This window comes from Periplaneta americana, chromosome 3 (assembly GCF_040183065.1).
Source record: "Periplaneta americana isolate PAMFEO1 chromosome 3, P.americana_PAMFEO1_priV1, whole genome shotgun sequence".
NCBI classification, from domain to species: Eukaryota; Metazoa; Arthropoda; class Insecta; order Blattodea; family Blattidae; genus Periplaneta; species Periplaneta americana.
In genome coordinates, this window is record NC_091119.1 from 154,866,504 (window position 1) to 154,882,911 (window position 16,408).

General features: G+C 36.3%; 2 protein-coding genes across 7 annotated transcripts in view; one reads left to right on the top strand and one right to left on the bottom strand.

The window, feature by feature from the left end:
- Positions 1-7,937, bottom strand: part of NKAIN (Sodium/potassium-transporting ATPase subunit beta-1-interacting protein) — a 39,668-nt gene extending 31,731 nt beyond the window's left edge. The window contains exon 1 of the mRNA XM_069822026.1: positions 7,484-7,937. Coding sequence (XP_069678127.1) covers positions 7,484-7,537 — 54 coding nt within the window. The 5' untranslated portion in view covers positions 7,538-7,937. The remainder of the gene's footprint in view (positions 1-7,483) is intronic.
- A 379-nt stretch (positions 7,938-8,316) lies between these two features.
- Positions 8,317-16,408, top strand: part of Asph (Aspartyl beta-hydroxylase) — a 61,359-nt gene continuing 53,267 nt past the window's right edge. For 3 of the 6 annotated variants that reach the window (XM_069822019.1, XM_069822022.1, XM_069822021.1), the window contains exon 1: positions 8,330-8,510. In XM_069822019.1, the coding sequence (XP_069678120.1) occupies positions 8,459-8,510 (52 nt within the window). In that variant the 5' untranslated portion in view covers positions 8,330-8,458. Of the gene's footprint in view, positions 8,511-16,408 lie in introns of all 6 variants that reach the window. The other 3 variants (XM_069822024.1, XM_069822023.1, XM_069822025.1) reach the window with 3 other exon arrangements.

The window sequence follows — 16,408 nt, forward strand, 5'->3', positions numbered from 1 at the left end:
GGAGTCCACTCAGTATCGTAAGGAATTTGGGGAGCTACAGTAAGTAGTAAAATCAGATTTCATATCCCAACTATACTGGCTGAGGAAAAGATCATTGTGTTGAATATATGTTACTTCCACACTGGTTGAATGACTGTTCACATGTCCTGAAGCATGTGGGCGTGAGGCCAGCAGTCGGCTGGATATCCTTGACCCTCCATGGGCTACTGTATCATGGAACAATATGTACAATTACAGTAGACCCTCGATTTAACGGACATATTTTAAAATCCCTATTTCTAGAGATTATTTTAGGCAGTTTTGATCGTTAGTAATAAAGAAACAGCATGCAATTGGAAAGCAACTGAAGATCGATGGTTTCTTCATTCAGCCTACTAGTTCACAGCAACATTCTACCAGTAAATAATTGCTTACATATTCTTTTGGACTACCAGTGACTAACAGAAAGGGTTTTTCAATTACTAAAACGATCTGTGAAGTATTTTTTTATTAAAAGTAAATCAGTGGTGCTACAGCCCATGAAGGGCCAAGACCGACCAGCTGCTGGCCTCACGTCCACACGCCGAAGCAGAGGTGGACGATCATCCAACCAGAATGAAGGTATCGTGTGGTTAGCACGATGATCCTCCCAGCCGTTACAGCTGGTTTGCAGAACAGAATTTTCGCTACTATCGTAGCTCCTCAAGTGCATCATGATGCTGAGTGGACACCGGTCCCATACACTGGCCAAAATTTCATGAGAAAATTTCTTCCCCCATCAGGACTCGAACCAGTGCGCATTCCGTAACGCGAGTCCTATAGTAGGGAGCAAAGATATTGGCGGGTCGTACTTAGCACATTTTTGCACATACCATACCCTCTCTTCTGACCTGTCCATTGGGATGACGACTGGCAGTGTGTCGATGCGTTCAGGCGTAGTTGCTTGCAAGCCAATCATTGTGTATTGAGAGAGTAGTCATCGTAGCTGTTGTCTGTACATATTCAAACAGTAATTTTCAATACTAACAGTGGAATTGCTTCTGTGCCTAGTTGAGCAACATGTCTGGAAAGGGAGCGGATACGCAGAGCCAAGCGAAAGGAATTATTTATAGTGTTTACGAATACTTAAAAAAACTTTAATTAATACAACAAATTAAAATTTTCGTAATATGATTGAAATTCTGGTTATTAAGAGAATGAGGAAAACAGGAATTAGGTCACTATACGTTTAAGTGAAATATTTTAAGATCTGGTAGTATATTGGCAATATACTCATTGCAGTGAAGTAAATCGTTAAAAACCATTGTGTTGTTGTTGTTGTTATTCCCTTGTTTTGTTCAAAAGGTCTCTGGTCACTGCTGTCAGTTGGTCACCTGCTGTGATTCTTCCTGCGGGAAGGTCCCTGTTGACTTTCTTTGTCGCAATCCCAGGACCGCTGCCATTATTTTTGGCCTCATTTCTGAACAGCTGGAGCCATTCATCACGACTTCTACTCTTTGTGAAGCGGATGACAATAGGACGCGTCTTTCCTGGCCTGGATGGTATGCGATGTGCTACGCTTACATCATGTTGCACCAATTCACTACCGCCTATGACTTCCGATATTTGGTCAATGACTTCATAAGTTGATTGTTCATCGATCTCCGGAACTCCAAATAGCATTATATTGTCTCTGCGTGTGTACTGCTGCAGATCACTCACTTTCTGTTTGAGATGGTCATTTTCTTACACTAGCCTCTTCATCTCCTCCTGCGTGGAGTTGAGTTCATGTCTTGTGTGCGCCAATTCCTCTCTAAGACTGTCGAACTTGGAAGATATGAATTCAACTGATTTTCTTAGTTCATTCACCTCAAAATACGAATGCTATTCGATATCAGTATAGCAGTTATAAAATCATGTCGCATATTGTATAACAGTAGTTTGTATGATAACAAATGAAGTGTTCACATATGCTGTTGTTTAATGAAATAATTATAATGCTGCGCATAGAAATTACACTAAATACTGACACACAGACAGTGTTTATATATAAACACTATTTCGATGTTACAGACTTTAGGTTACATAGCGAGGAGTGGAAGATGTTTCGGAAGAGACCCTTCGAAGAATGTTTACAGCTAAAGTAGGGGTGGAATGTGGGTTGGGTTAGTATGAAGGGGTATACCTCCATCTGCCAATATTCCTGCTCCCTACTATAGGCAGCATGCCTTAGACCACGACGCTACAGTGCGGGACATTTTTTTATTACTGTACTATATTTATAATCGGACCCTAATACCATATAGTGTTTCATATTAAAATAGTAATACATTGTACTGTACTGTAGTGTTAAAATTTTAAGGTTGTATTATAAAATATTACCCTTTAAAAAATTCGGGATTTAACGGATTTTCGGATGTAATGGACACCCCTTAGCTCCTATTAGTCCGTTAAATCGAGGGTCTACTATATATCTGAACTAAATATTTATTCTATATTTCGAACTTACTTTTCTCTGTAGAATTACAGTGACTATTTTAGAACACAGAATTATATGGAAAGTAACAATAAATAATATTTTTACTAAGATTGAAATTAACCTATTGATCATTTTGTCTGATTACTGATTTGATGCATTGCTACATTAGGATTAGTCAATTAGTTATTACTGCCACATTTGAAGAAACATTTAACCAAGACTATTGTAAATAGCTCCTTTCTTAAGTATTTAACATAACAAATGGAGTCATAAATGTCTCTGATAAAATTTTGATTTTTGTACCCTTCTTGTTTTCCTTCTCCCTCCACTTCTTTCCTACTCTCTTTTCGTATGTACCTTCTACAAATACAATCCAGAAGACAAAAGTTCATCTTCTTATTTGAGTGGACATTAAGTGATTTCATTTATGTAATTATGCCTTTTTCCAATAGGCTAACAGTTTAAGAAAATAAACGATAAATTGCAGTATCATACAACATGATAAAGGAACTCAATTGCTGTGGAACATGTAACTGCATAATAAGAAAGTATGTGCCAATTTCGTGACACTCATTTTATGTTCAAAGTGTAGAGTAAAAATAGAAAATGTGTTGTACTTAAATGACCATTAAGTTCAACATAGGCCTACTGTAAGCACAGGTGCATGAGAATGTCTCAAAATGTAAACCTATTACTGGATTCACGTAGACAAAGACGGATAATTAACATAAGGTAAACAAAGACAACAGTACAACTTTTCAGACAGTTGTGAGAAACAAAAGTAATTAACCTTGAGAAAGGAGTAGGGGAACTGAGGTGGAAGTGTGTGAACTCTCCCACAGCAGGGTCAAACAGAAGATGGTGCATGCATAGTCTGCAAAAACACCTGAACTCTCTTCTTATAATTCTTACAGCCAGATCACTTACTGAATTACAAAACTTTATGATTTAAAATTAAATGTAGCCTCAGAAAATCTTATCGTGTGTTACCTATTCTTATACAAACAGTTCAATAAAAAATCTCAGCTAATTTGAGGTGTATCATCGTTGTCATAACATAACCAACACCAATTATGCACAGTTCAAAAACGATATATGGGTTCATGAAACAATTTGTGTTAAAAGGAGTACAATTCAAGATGTTTCAGTCTGTAGCTATTAGTTATTATTACATTAGTATCCAAATGAAAAGTTTAAACAGAGAGGAGGAAGAAATAAATTTGAAGTAACTGTAGGCCTACTGTATTTTCAATTTTATACAAAATCATGTTGACTTCATATCATGTTATTCTGTTTCCAGTACATGAAATGTCAACACATTGTTACCTATAACGAAATTAGAGTAATGTCTATAAAGAAATAAGTAGGTCCTAAAAAATAATAAAAAACCGCGCACGCACACACCTACACAGAAAAAAGAGGTGGGTATGTTGATGCCACAAAGCAAACAACTTGAATACAAGGATATAGGTTCGATGTATGGCACTACCAGGTATGAAAATTTTCTCTTTACTAATATGCCCAATATTATGTTGGAAGTATAATTTAAACTATACTAGTGACTGTCTATGATAGCTAATTTTAATTAGGCTGTAATCCTCTGTTATAACAACAGTGGTCGAAACAGATTTTGTTAAACAGGCTATGTATAATTTTTGTTGTTTCTTCTGTATAGTTTTATCTGCCGATTCCAAAATGAAGTGACAATCTTTCTGTTATCCACCACTTTCTTGGTTTCATTTTTTTTTTTTGTGTATTGGCATGTATTATACCGGCATTTAATAGTTATGCTAGTGGCAAGAAAATAATTACCAGTAAAACTGGTTTAAAACTTGGCTTTTAATTTTAGATTCTTGTTGCTATGAATCAGAATTCACAATAAATAATTTCATTCCTCACATGGCTGCGCTTATTTATTTCTCAATTTTCAGTTGAATTCAAACTATCCAACATGAAATAGTCTACATTATGTACGATTTCTAAAGTAATAACTCATTATTTTGAAGAGACTAATATACAGTATAAAATTGAGTAATAAGGACATAGTGTGTGATTGATAAGGTGAAATATTCCTCGAAATTGTGTATATGCCAGTCAGTATCTCGTGAAACCTACCTGTGCATGAAAGTTAAAACTGTATGGAGTCAAGAACCATATATAACGATATATGATAGAATTGGTTTAGCATGGATTAGGTTGGGAGTGTGGAAATTGAGAGGTTTTAGAGGTAATATAGAAAATGACAGATGCATATTATGTGGCGAAATGAAACTATAAAGCATATATTATTAACATGTGTCGAGACAGATTGGAGTGAACGCAGTTTTATGAAAAGGGAATGGTCAAATTTTAGTAATGAAATTATTTTAGCCAAAATATTAAGAATTACAAATGAACAGATAATAAAAGCCTTAGGGACATAACTTTGGAAAGTAAGATAAAACCAATGAGGGAAATAAATAAGTTATAAGAGATGTAAAATAAACTTTAAAATGTATGTGTGCAAACAAAGTAAAAATGTCTATCTATGTATATATAAAAATTGTATGTTCATAAGCGAGTGATTGCTATATGACCAGAGGTCAAGAAGAAGTGGACTGAAAAGTTTCCTCTCTCGCTACACTTCACACTTCCACTTGCAGATGTAGCTAGTTTGCTTACCCCCACCATAAGGTTCTTACTATGTGCTATGGTGCACACATACATTTGGTTTCACGAGATAATGAACGACCTACACAACATCCAGTAATTCCTGTTACATCTGTAGTAACAACTCTTAAAGGACAGAGACATAATATTATTGCTTTCATTAAACAAAGTTTATGAGCGTTATTTTGGACACAAAATAAGAACACGAGAATATGCAATGGACTCCTCACAACTGTTGTGTCTCATGTCTGACTCTATTAACTGGCTGACTAAAGGATTCTATCATATGCCTTTTGCAGTTACTTACTCTCAATCATATCATACAGCAGAACTAAGGATCATTCAACAGACTGTTACAATACAATTATTTAGTCCTGACAGTCGCCGGACATGTGTGCCTGGGTCAGAGGTCAGGCGAGTCCATTTGGTTATGGCAAGGGGTGTTTGGGTTAGTCACTCGCTTGTCTTCAAAGAGATCGGATGTCATGCGTGTGGTAGAGCGGTATGTTTCTAGTACAATTAAGCTGTACTGCATTCCTTTACCGACCGCTCGCCCTTATCTCTACTCCGGAGCTCCCACCACTACTCTTATTACTTACCCTCTTTCGCGTCGCTGAGCGTCAGGACTAAATAATCGGTCTGTACCTTTGCTTGACTAATATTATGGGCCTAAAAAGGGTATATACACTTCAACGTGCAAAATATCTGCGCAAAAACTTTATTATTAAATTGATTACAGCCTTTACCTACTGAAATTTGTTGGCAGATAGCAGTCACATGCCAGTATATGGAAAGGTTCGTCCACACTTCCCAATGTAAATCAGTGCCACACCACCCTCTACCACTTAGTTTTCTCGGGACAGGCACTCCACAATACTATTATATAAGCTGACAGAACATAACTATCTGGGACCAGTCTGGATAGGAATGCTCTGTGTATAGCCTATATTATAATTTGTTCATGACATATTGCTTATTGTACCTACATACATTTTTTCATAACATAATTCTGTTTTATTGCAAAGCTATTTAATTCCATAATATTGTGGATGTGTTCTACAATAAACTTCTGAAAGATTTCTGGAGGTGGGAGGGTAATGACACGTGTCCCACTTTTGGCTAAAGCAATTATGGCCACTCTAATTTATAGAGACTATCAAAGAAATGTAATGGTAGCCTCTCTATGCTGACAACCCGTTTTTTTCAATTTCCAAAACTAGATCATTGACGATGAAGCACGGAAGAATTAATTTTTTGCTACTTGTTTGTAAGTACATTTTCTCTTGAGCTGCATTAAAGTGGGCGTTTTATGGTTGAAGTGTACTTCATCTCCTTCCAGAAGGAGCTCTTATGCTTTGTAATATACCTAAATAGGCCTACTTAAACTGTCGTAGTAGAAATTGAGTAAGAAGTCTCCGTTTGTGCAAGTATCAATAAGTTACTGCTAATGCAAAAACTATGAACTTGCAAGGACGACGATTTAAAAAAAAAACATTAGGCTAGTACTTATAATGTAGGCTAGGTCTAGCGTACATAATGTTCAGAATCTTTGGGAAATGACAAGATGGTCAAAGAAAAATAGACTATCCGAAACTACCTACACCTACACAGGAACACACCAAACCCTAACCTAACCTAACGCAAGATATACACAGATTAATGCGTTATGTTATTATAATATATTACAAACATCAAATAAAATACCAAAATATCTTTAAGATGCTACAGCTAACACAATTCGGGAAAATTTCAGTATACTGATTCCTCACTGACAATTTATATCTTATAATACTAAAAAGAGCAGATTTGTCTGCGTTTGTCGAATGCGCATCATCATGCTTACGAAAAGGCACTTATCAGTGTCGTTCAGTCAACTGTCAGAAGATGGGTTTGACCCTCAGAAGTGACACCAATAAGACATCAATCATAAGGCAACTAAGCTAGGAGATATTGGGGTAGGTTGCCAGTTCCTTTTCCCCTCTAGCGCATATATCGCTGACTAGTAACATATTACATTAATCAGACTTCAGAAATGCAGCACCTGTGTAGGCCTACTAGCCTGCAATTAAATGCTTTAGTGTAAATTGCAATAGGTAAACATTCGGAGATGCAATTAAAGAAGAACAATTTTATCGTCGAGCTTATTATACAGTACATGCTCCATACACAAACTAGCAACTAAAATGGTTTTAATAAAATTCCAATGCTGATACAACTGTGAAGAGCACATTCCTTAAACATGAACAAGGACTGACTCAGTTTCAACATCATTTTTAGTATGTTAATGAAATTAAATGCTATAATCCTATTATATGATTAAAATAAAAATCAGGCACATTTTTATTCTGTACTTTCTGGAGAAGTGAAATTAATTTAAATTCTGAATCAACAACTCACCAGTTGCAATATGCATATTGTCAACAGAAAATGTCGCCGCGTACAAATTCCCATGTCATTTGGCCCTCACTTCTGACCCCGCACTTCTTCAAATATCACTTTTCAGTCATGCATTGTGTACTTTTACGAAATACTTCCGATCCGTGATCATATAAAATATACATCCATACACGGTACCAAAACACCTGACACCATATCCACAACAATAATCAACACTTGTTCTGAAACCACACGAAATTTAGGAGCATTGATGCCAACTGCCATTTATTTAATTCGATGATCAAATCCGAAAAAAAATATTACTTTAACTTACAAGTTCTTTCAAATACATATTAAATAGTTGTGTAAATATGTTTTAATACAGACTTCTTAGTATAATTGGTAAAATATGTCTAAATAATGCATATGAAAACAGTAATTAATTAATCACGCTTGGCGAGCTTGTAATATACAATTCAAGACAACTTGCGCGAATAAATAGTGAAATTGGTACTTTAATTTATTTCATCGTAAAATCTAAGCTATGACAATAATAAGTATTATCGTAAATATAAAAAAATATGTGTAGAATTTATCATGTATATTTAATACTCTCCAGGAACGACAAAATGTTTACCATAATATTTTAAATGAAGATGATTTACATTCTTCCGGTTAGCGACACAAGTAAAGGATTGTTTTCTTTTACACAAGGATGGATTTTAAGTAATTTCAATAACGAATGTTGCAATTTTAAAGCCGTGTGGAATTAATTTTCTTATATTTAGTTAAAGCGAAAGTAATTTTGTGCGTTGTACAACATTAGATTGGAAGTGATAAAAGTGTTTATTGTTTGATTTGGCCTGGTAGGTACCGGCCTCATGCTACATGAAATACAATACGACAGGCCAAATGACGAAGTAGAAGAAGTGGAGGGCAAATATTCGAAAATTCCTGAGGAAAAACCTCGCGTTGCGGGCCTATATCCGCTAAAAAATGTCAGGTGATGTTCAACCGAGGAAACGCAAGGACAAAAGACGGAAAAAAGGTGAGAGACATTGTAACAATGCAATCAATATGACTAGTGTTACTGTAGGATATGGTTAGGAGGGACCTTCGAATGTCAAGTTGACACGCATTCTTTGTAGTTGTTTTACGTGCACTGAGCTACAGCTTGTATTGTAACAATTGTTATCTAGAGTTACATTTTATGGGAATTATTGCGATTTATTACATCATTTATATAACTTTTAAGTAGTTTTAAAATCATACATACGTCTGTTCTTTTAAACACTAGCCCTAGCGTCCATTTACAATAATTGTTGTTTACACATTCTTACGAACAAAAATAATATAGATAATTATGCCTTCAGTGCATTGTTTGTGGTGTGAAAGTAAATTTTTTCCTACTTATGATAAGAAGAAAAGGGTTACTTGTCCAGTATTATTGCATTTTAAAATTTGGTTAGTGTGAAGTTCCGTTTAATAACTACTTGACATTCATTTTATACCTTAAGTAAATAGTATTTGGAGAGTTACATGTGAAGGGTTCAGAACCATAGTGGGCCAAGCGCCATTTACTAAAACCGTAGAAAACAAGGGTTAAAATGAAGTTATCACCTTAATTCAATGGAAACATATAACAAGTAATATAAAATATACACATTCAAACTAAATGATATGTCACTCTTCATTAAACTATGGTATTCACTTAACTTTAACCCTTGCTTTCTCCATTTTTAATAAATGGCGCTTGGGCCACTATGGCTCTGAACCGTTCAAGTATGTTGTTCCATTCTTTACGTTGGTTTCATTCTGGACAGTCTGTTAGTATGACCACTATACGATGAATTAACTTTCTTTATTATAATTTAAGGGGAGTTCGGAGTTCGGTTTTGTTAGACCAAATGAAATATGTTGGAAATTGACGAGAATGTTCAGAACTCTTTGGGCTATTGTAAAGTATTGTAATAGTCTTTAGAACTTTCTGCTATGTGCTGTGTGGTACTTACATTTTTAAAATACCACATCAAACTCTAAATGTTATTACGAAGTTCAGATGATATTTTGTCGTAAGCATAAAGTTATAGTAACATTATATATAATATTGGAATTTATCATTACATACTTTTATCATTATGCCCTAGTCTGTAATATTATGATCATAGTAGCATTTTTGTATTTTGATGTAGACAGTAATTGCGTCTATGCAATTTTATAGGTAGATAATTTTGTTTCGTTCTTAAACTCATTTCACTTATTCAGGATGCTGAATTACCTTTGAATGCACTGTTCTCTTGATAGTATGTTTTTTTTTTGTTGTAATAGCAATATAGGCCTACTCTATGAAGATTAATCCCAAAATATGGGGGATTAAGAACATCGGGAAATAGAAGAACCTGTAAAAATCTAGTTTTAGTAGATCTACATAACTTATAGAATTTGCCGAGAATCGAACTGTTGCCTTCGTGATAAGAACATTAAGTGCTGACTGTGAAACAGCTGAGCATTTAGACTGTAAATTTGTCATTTACTGACATAGGTACATTTTAATTGAATTCTTAATAGAGAGTACTTATTATTAATAAAATATCATAAGAAACAAAAAGTACTGTTCACATTTTTAAACAAGTGCAAATAAGGCCTAGTATTTTCATATTTTGAGGTTTTCATATATCACGTAATAAACAGTAGACTTTAATTTTGTTTTTAAAGGGATTAGACAGTCTTGTTAGCATTTCTTTTCTAGGGTGTAAGCTGTCTTGTGTTGTTCAGAAAAGTATAGGTTCAATATATAGAAGTCATTATTATCGACCAAATGTAACTCCGCCTTTCAGGTGCTCCAGTCAGAAGTGAGTTACACGAAAGCTACTACCAGGAAAGAAATATCGAAAGACAACATGTTGGCATTGGTTAAACAAATTATATAAGCTTAAATTATGAAATCACTGGAATAGTGTGTTAAGTAGGTTGTAGTAACTTGCCTAAGGCTTTTTTCGACACCTGTTTACTTACCAGTTATTTTAATGTTAATCAATGTGTCAATTTGGAATATTGTTTATTTGCATATTTTTCATCGCTGAATAATTTAAATTATGTTGTAAATTTTATCACTCGGCTATAACAGCAGTTCTTACATGATTAATTACGTATTATTCAATTTTTTAAAGTGATTTACAGTGCTTTATATTATGCTTCAAATAGCTTAGATCATAGTTTTTAATGAAGTTTAACTTATTCAAAATTGTGGTTCATCTCTGTCGGTTGTAAATTGCAAATTTTTTGTATGGTATTTAATTATGCTTATTACTGGTAGTATATTTTCATAAAATAAAAACTCATATAGCTTAGGCCTACGCATATGAATATTTGTATAATGATTGGCTTTGGGAATGTTGATGAGAGAACTGTGCAAATTATATTCCTACCATTTAGAAAAAAAATATTTTAGAAGTTTTCTACATCAGTTTTTGTAATTTTTTCATCATTTTCAAGGTTCGGATGTTGGCCACTTGTGGAAAATTATCTTTTATTTTCTTTGTAAGGGTAAAGAAATTTGTCCATAAACTGGAGGTTGAGATTAGTATTTTCTCAAAAATATTTCGTTTATAGCTGCGAACATTTCAGAAACTTACATAGAGCGCACAGATAATCATCTCTTGAAAGAAATTGTTGTTTGATTATTTTTTCAATTCATTTATTGTGTTAGGCCTACTGTACATTAGCTTTTAAGCTTTAACATTTGGAACAAGTCATGAGTTACTTAAATACATTTTTTTTCCTTTCTAGTTTTGGCATATTCACATTAAAGCATAAAGTGTAGACCTAAGAATATTGGAAATTGAAGACTGGACATAAAAAAGGCTGTGTCAATATTTTTGAAAATTAGCCCCCCTCTCCCCCACAAAAAAAAAAAAGGCTCTAACTTACGTCCCTTGCTCAGTTCACTGAGAAAAGTGATGTCCCATTGTAATTTTATCTAGGACCTAGCCTCTGCCGTAGATGGCGTCAAGAGTATAATAATTACATTACTAGTTGCACAAGAAAGCTCTGTTTTCTACGGTTTGTCTGTTTGACACTTACAGACTTTTTTATATCCAGTCTTCATTTGTGTGTTACAGTGCACTTATTAAAGTAAATAAATAATTATATATATATAAAACAGTTTCAACAATGATTTTTTTCTGTGATTGTACATTAATTCTTAAATACCGATATGGCTTTGTTGTATGGGCACAAATTGTTGTGCGTCTCAGTTTGTCATTCATGGGGTAGTTCAGTTCATGTATTTATCTAAAGTGTCTTGTGGGGATAAAACAGGGAGTGGAGTGATGTTATTACCTCGTGGAGTGTTGTTAGATAAAAAATAGTAGTGCTAATGGATGCCTACATTTACGTATTTTACGGATTTCTGGGTCATTATATTTTTAGCGAGAGTGATAAATAAGGTGTGTAATTTACCAAGTTATTGACCTGCGTCAGTTGGCAAGTTCACATTAGAACGTCTGAGGCAACCTAGCCCTTGATAATGTGGAATGGTATCTGTATGAAGTACAGACTGAGGAGAGGGGAAGTGGGGGATCTTAAGCTATTAATATAACAGAGCTCTGGACCAGAGAGCTGAGTTGGATCTACGCACTAGTCTTGTCATTAGCTGCTCTTTACTGGTGCCAGGTAGGGGGGCTATTTCAAGCAGGGAAGTGGGAGGGGGAAGGTATTTTCCAGGGTTATCAAAACTTAAGCAACAATGTGTATTGTGATCTTATAGGAATATGAGCTTCGTTGGAATTGTAGAAAAATATTTTACTTAGCCTATGCTGGAGTAATTTAGTACCCACGTCTTGGGGGTTCCACTGTATGTAAAAAGCCAAAAGTTAGGTTGTAGGATATATTTCGGTTGAAATATGAAAAATGAATTAGATTTTACATAAGTACTGTGGCTAAGGTTACCATGAGAAGAAATTCTATAGGAGGACATGCAATCTAAAATAAGAGGACATTGCTGAAAAAAGGAGGACTTTTTAAAAATTGGTGTGAACAAAATTAAAGATAAAAACAATGGCTCATGTTAGTCAGTTTTCTAATTAGTTGCTTGATCAGTATTACATTTGTACCCTACTTATAGGTGGAGCCCACTTTGTGCACAAGAGCCTGAAGAGACAAACTTATATCTTGTAACAAATAATTATGGAACTATTCACAGGACATGTCCTTGAAATTATATTTTACCATGATGATACCTCTGACTGTCTCCATTAGCATGCGATTTTGTTCTTTTGTCCATTGAGCAGATAGGCTATTAGGGAAAATACTCTCTCAGCACTTCCATTGTGACTTGGGATAAATAAATAGAATTGATATATTTTTAAAAGTTCTGAGAAAGTTTCAGTGCTCACAGAACTTCGTATTAACTTGATTGGCATATCTATCTTTCTTTGTACATTTCAGAATAAAATTGATAAAATAGCTTAGAATCATAAATAGTGACATTTTTAGAGTGTAAGAATTCAATGCATGTCCAATAGGTCATCATATTTTATGTTTTTTTTATGTGCTCCAGTTTCAACCATTGAAAGCAATTAAATTCTTTCATAGAATTTCACCATTTGTTTAGATATTCTATGCATAATAATTATTGCACATTGTTCAATATTCATATTAATTCTAGTTGAAATGCGAAATGCCGGACATTTCAAATTTTAAAAAAATGCCTGCCAGACAGGATAAAATGATTAAAAAAGAGGACATGTCCTCCTTTTGCTGGACGGATGGTAATCCTAACTGTGGCGCAGTACTGTTAAAATCAATATATAAGTTTGTATATAGATTTGATCTATTTATTTATATTTTGTCTAATGAAAATAATTGTGAAAATGAATGGTTTATAAATGAAGCTATGAAATATAAATTACCATGGACCCACAGTTAACTCTTTTCATCATTATATATAACAGTTGTAAAACTCACTCTAGTTTTTTTTGTGTTTCTGACGTAAAGTTTCGATACTCGTGGAGTAAAGAAACAAAAGGCTTTGAAAGATTGTCTCTGCAGACTGGAGAGTATTGGAGAGAAAGAGGGCTGGAGAGGAAGGCAGGAGGCAATGTAAAAATAATACATAGGAGAATCTAGTCTACTAGGGAATGTAGTTGTGTGCTTTCGAGGCATTTCCCTGTCACCTATTATTTGCAAACTGCTCTGCATCCTTTGAAAAGTTATATGAAAGATGTTAATTTTATTATTAATTTCCTTACTTACAAATGACTTTTAGAGAACCTAGAGGTTCATTGCCATCCTTACATAAGTCCACCATCGGTTCCTATCCTGAGCAAGATTAATCCAGTCTCTAGCATCATATCCCACCTCCCTCAAATCCATTTTAATATTATCCTCCCATATACGTCTTGGCCTCCCTAAAGGTCTTTTGCCCTCAGATCTCCCAACTAACACACTATAGCATTTCTGGATTCGCTTATACGTGCTACATGCCCTGCCCATCTCAAACATCTGGATTTAATGTTCCTAATTTTCTCTTCTCTTCTCTTCTCTTCTCTTCTCTTCTCTTCTCTTCTCTTCTCTTCTCTTCTCTTCTCTTCTCTTCTCTTCTCTTCTCTTCTCTCCTCTCCTCTCCTCTCCTCTCCTCTCCTCTCCTCTCCTCTCCTCTCCTCTCCTCTCCTCTCCTCTCCTCTCACATCCCCTTCTCTCTTCTCTCACATCCCCTTCTCTCTTCTCTCACATCCCCTTCTCTCCTCCCTCCCCCTCTCATATCATTCACCTCTCCATTTCCAGCTCTCCTCTCCCCTCTACTCCACCACTCCCCTCCCCATATCCCCTCTCCCGTCCCCTTCTTCCCTTCCCCTCTCCCCACCCTCTACTCCCCTCTCCTTATCTTCTCTCTCCTCCCCTCTCCTTATCTTCTCTCTCCTCCCCTCATCTCCCTTCTTTTCTTCTCTCCACTGAACTCCCTTCCACATCCCCCATCTTATCTGTTCCCTCTCCCATCTCACCCCTCTCCTCTCGCTCTTCTCTCCTCCCTCATCTCTCCTCTTTTCTCTCCTGCACCTCTCCCCCTTCTCTCTCCTGTCCTTTATCTTCCTTTCCATCCTCTCTCTTCTCCCCTCTCTTTCTCTCTCCTATCCTTCCGTTTCCCCTCATCTTCTCTCCTCCCCTCACTTCCTCCCATTTCCTCTCCTGTCTTCCTCTCTCCCTTCTCATCTCGCCTCTACCCTCCCCTCTCCTCTCTCCACCACCTCTCCCCCTCTCCTATTCTCTTATCCCTCTCCTCTCTCCCCTCTCCTGCCACCATCTATCATCCCCCTCTCTTCCCCCTCTCCTCACGCCTCTCATCTCATCTACCTCTTCCCTCCCATGTCTCCTCTCCCCTTCTCTTCCCCCTTTCCCGTCCTTCTCTCCTTTCCTCATCGCTACTCCCTACCCTCTCCTCTCCCCTGTCCCCTTCTCCCCTCCTCCTCTCTCCCCACTCTCTACTCCCCTCTAATTTATCCCCTCACCTCATCTCCCCTCCCTCACTCTCGTCCCTCTTCTCCCGCCATATCCTCTCCCCTTCTCTCTCTCCTCCCCTCCCCTGTCGTCTCCTCTCCCACACCTTTCCTCTCCTGCCCCACTCCTGTCTCCCCATTCCCTTTCATTTCCCCTCCCGTACCCTCTCTCTCCTCTTTTCTTCTCTCCTCCCATCCCGTCCCCCTCTACTCCCTCTCTCCTCTTCCCTCCCGTCTCCCTCTCATTTCCCCTCCCTTCGCTTTCGCCTTTACCCTCCTTTCTCCTCTCACCCTCTCCTACACCTGTCTTCTCTCCCTTCCCCTCTCCGCAGCTCTTCTCCCCTCTCCCCTCTCTCCTTCCGTCCCTACTTCCCTCCTCTCTCCTCCCACCCACTCTCCCGTCCTATCTCCCCTCCCGTCCCCATCATCTCCCTCCTCCCCTCCCCTTCTTTCCCACCTTCATCTCCTCTCCTCTCCCCTCTACTCTCTCTTCCATCTCCTTCCCTCTCCTCTCTTGTCAACTAGTCACAAGTTACGAAATGTTACTATTTTGTTGAGTCAGATACACTTTGCAGGAAAGGAATATGAAATGTATAATATTGTCTTATTATTTTAGCATAATTCTTTAGCACAATAAATTGTAAAACTGTTTCTTTAATTAAGAATTATCTCTACAAAATTTTGAAACCCTGCCATTTGGTGACCATCCTAATTGTTTCTGTACTCGTTCAAAATGATTTCATTAGGACTGTACTTCATGTAGTCAAAATGAAAGTGCAGATTCTGGAAAAGGATGTTTAGTGGTTATTTTAATGTACAAAATAAATAAAATTATTGGTTAAAAGTTTAGTTATACATTTATTTACGAACATGGAAATTTACAAAGGAAATACAGCGCAATATGTTATCTCAGGCAATGTTCTTTTACATGGACAATTTTGTATCATTATGGTAAGTAGAGTAGCACATTACAATTAGGGCTCCACCAACTTGTTTATTTTCTCTCTTATTTCCAAGTAGACTGTTTTACCTTTCCAAACAAACTCTTCAGACTCTTGTCAGATTATTCTTCTTTCTGTGGTTGAGATTTTTACTAGGAAAATGTCTTCCAATTAATTAGTATGTTGATTGTTGTTGCTGGTGTTGCAAATATTGCATCTTTCTCTGAAAGTTTGGTCTATCTTTTGCAGGAATTTGGACAAGTGGTAGTTCTTTTTCTGGGCTTGGCTCACGTATAATGGTACATAACTTTATTGTTCTTCTTCCACACCAATATTATCACAACGTTATTCTAAAACATATAAAATAACATAGGCCTAATCATCAAGAAATTAGGACATTTTGCTTATAAGAAGAAAACAACAATGAATGAAAGGGATAGACTATTTACATGCCATTACTGCAGTTAGCTATTGCATAATAAAAACAGATGATAGTACAAATCACGTTA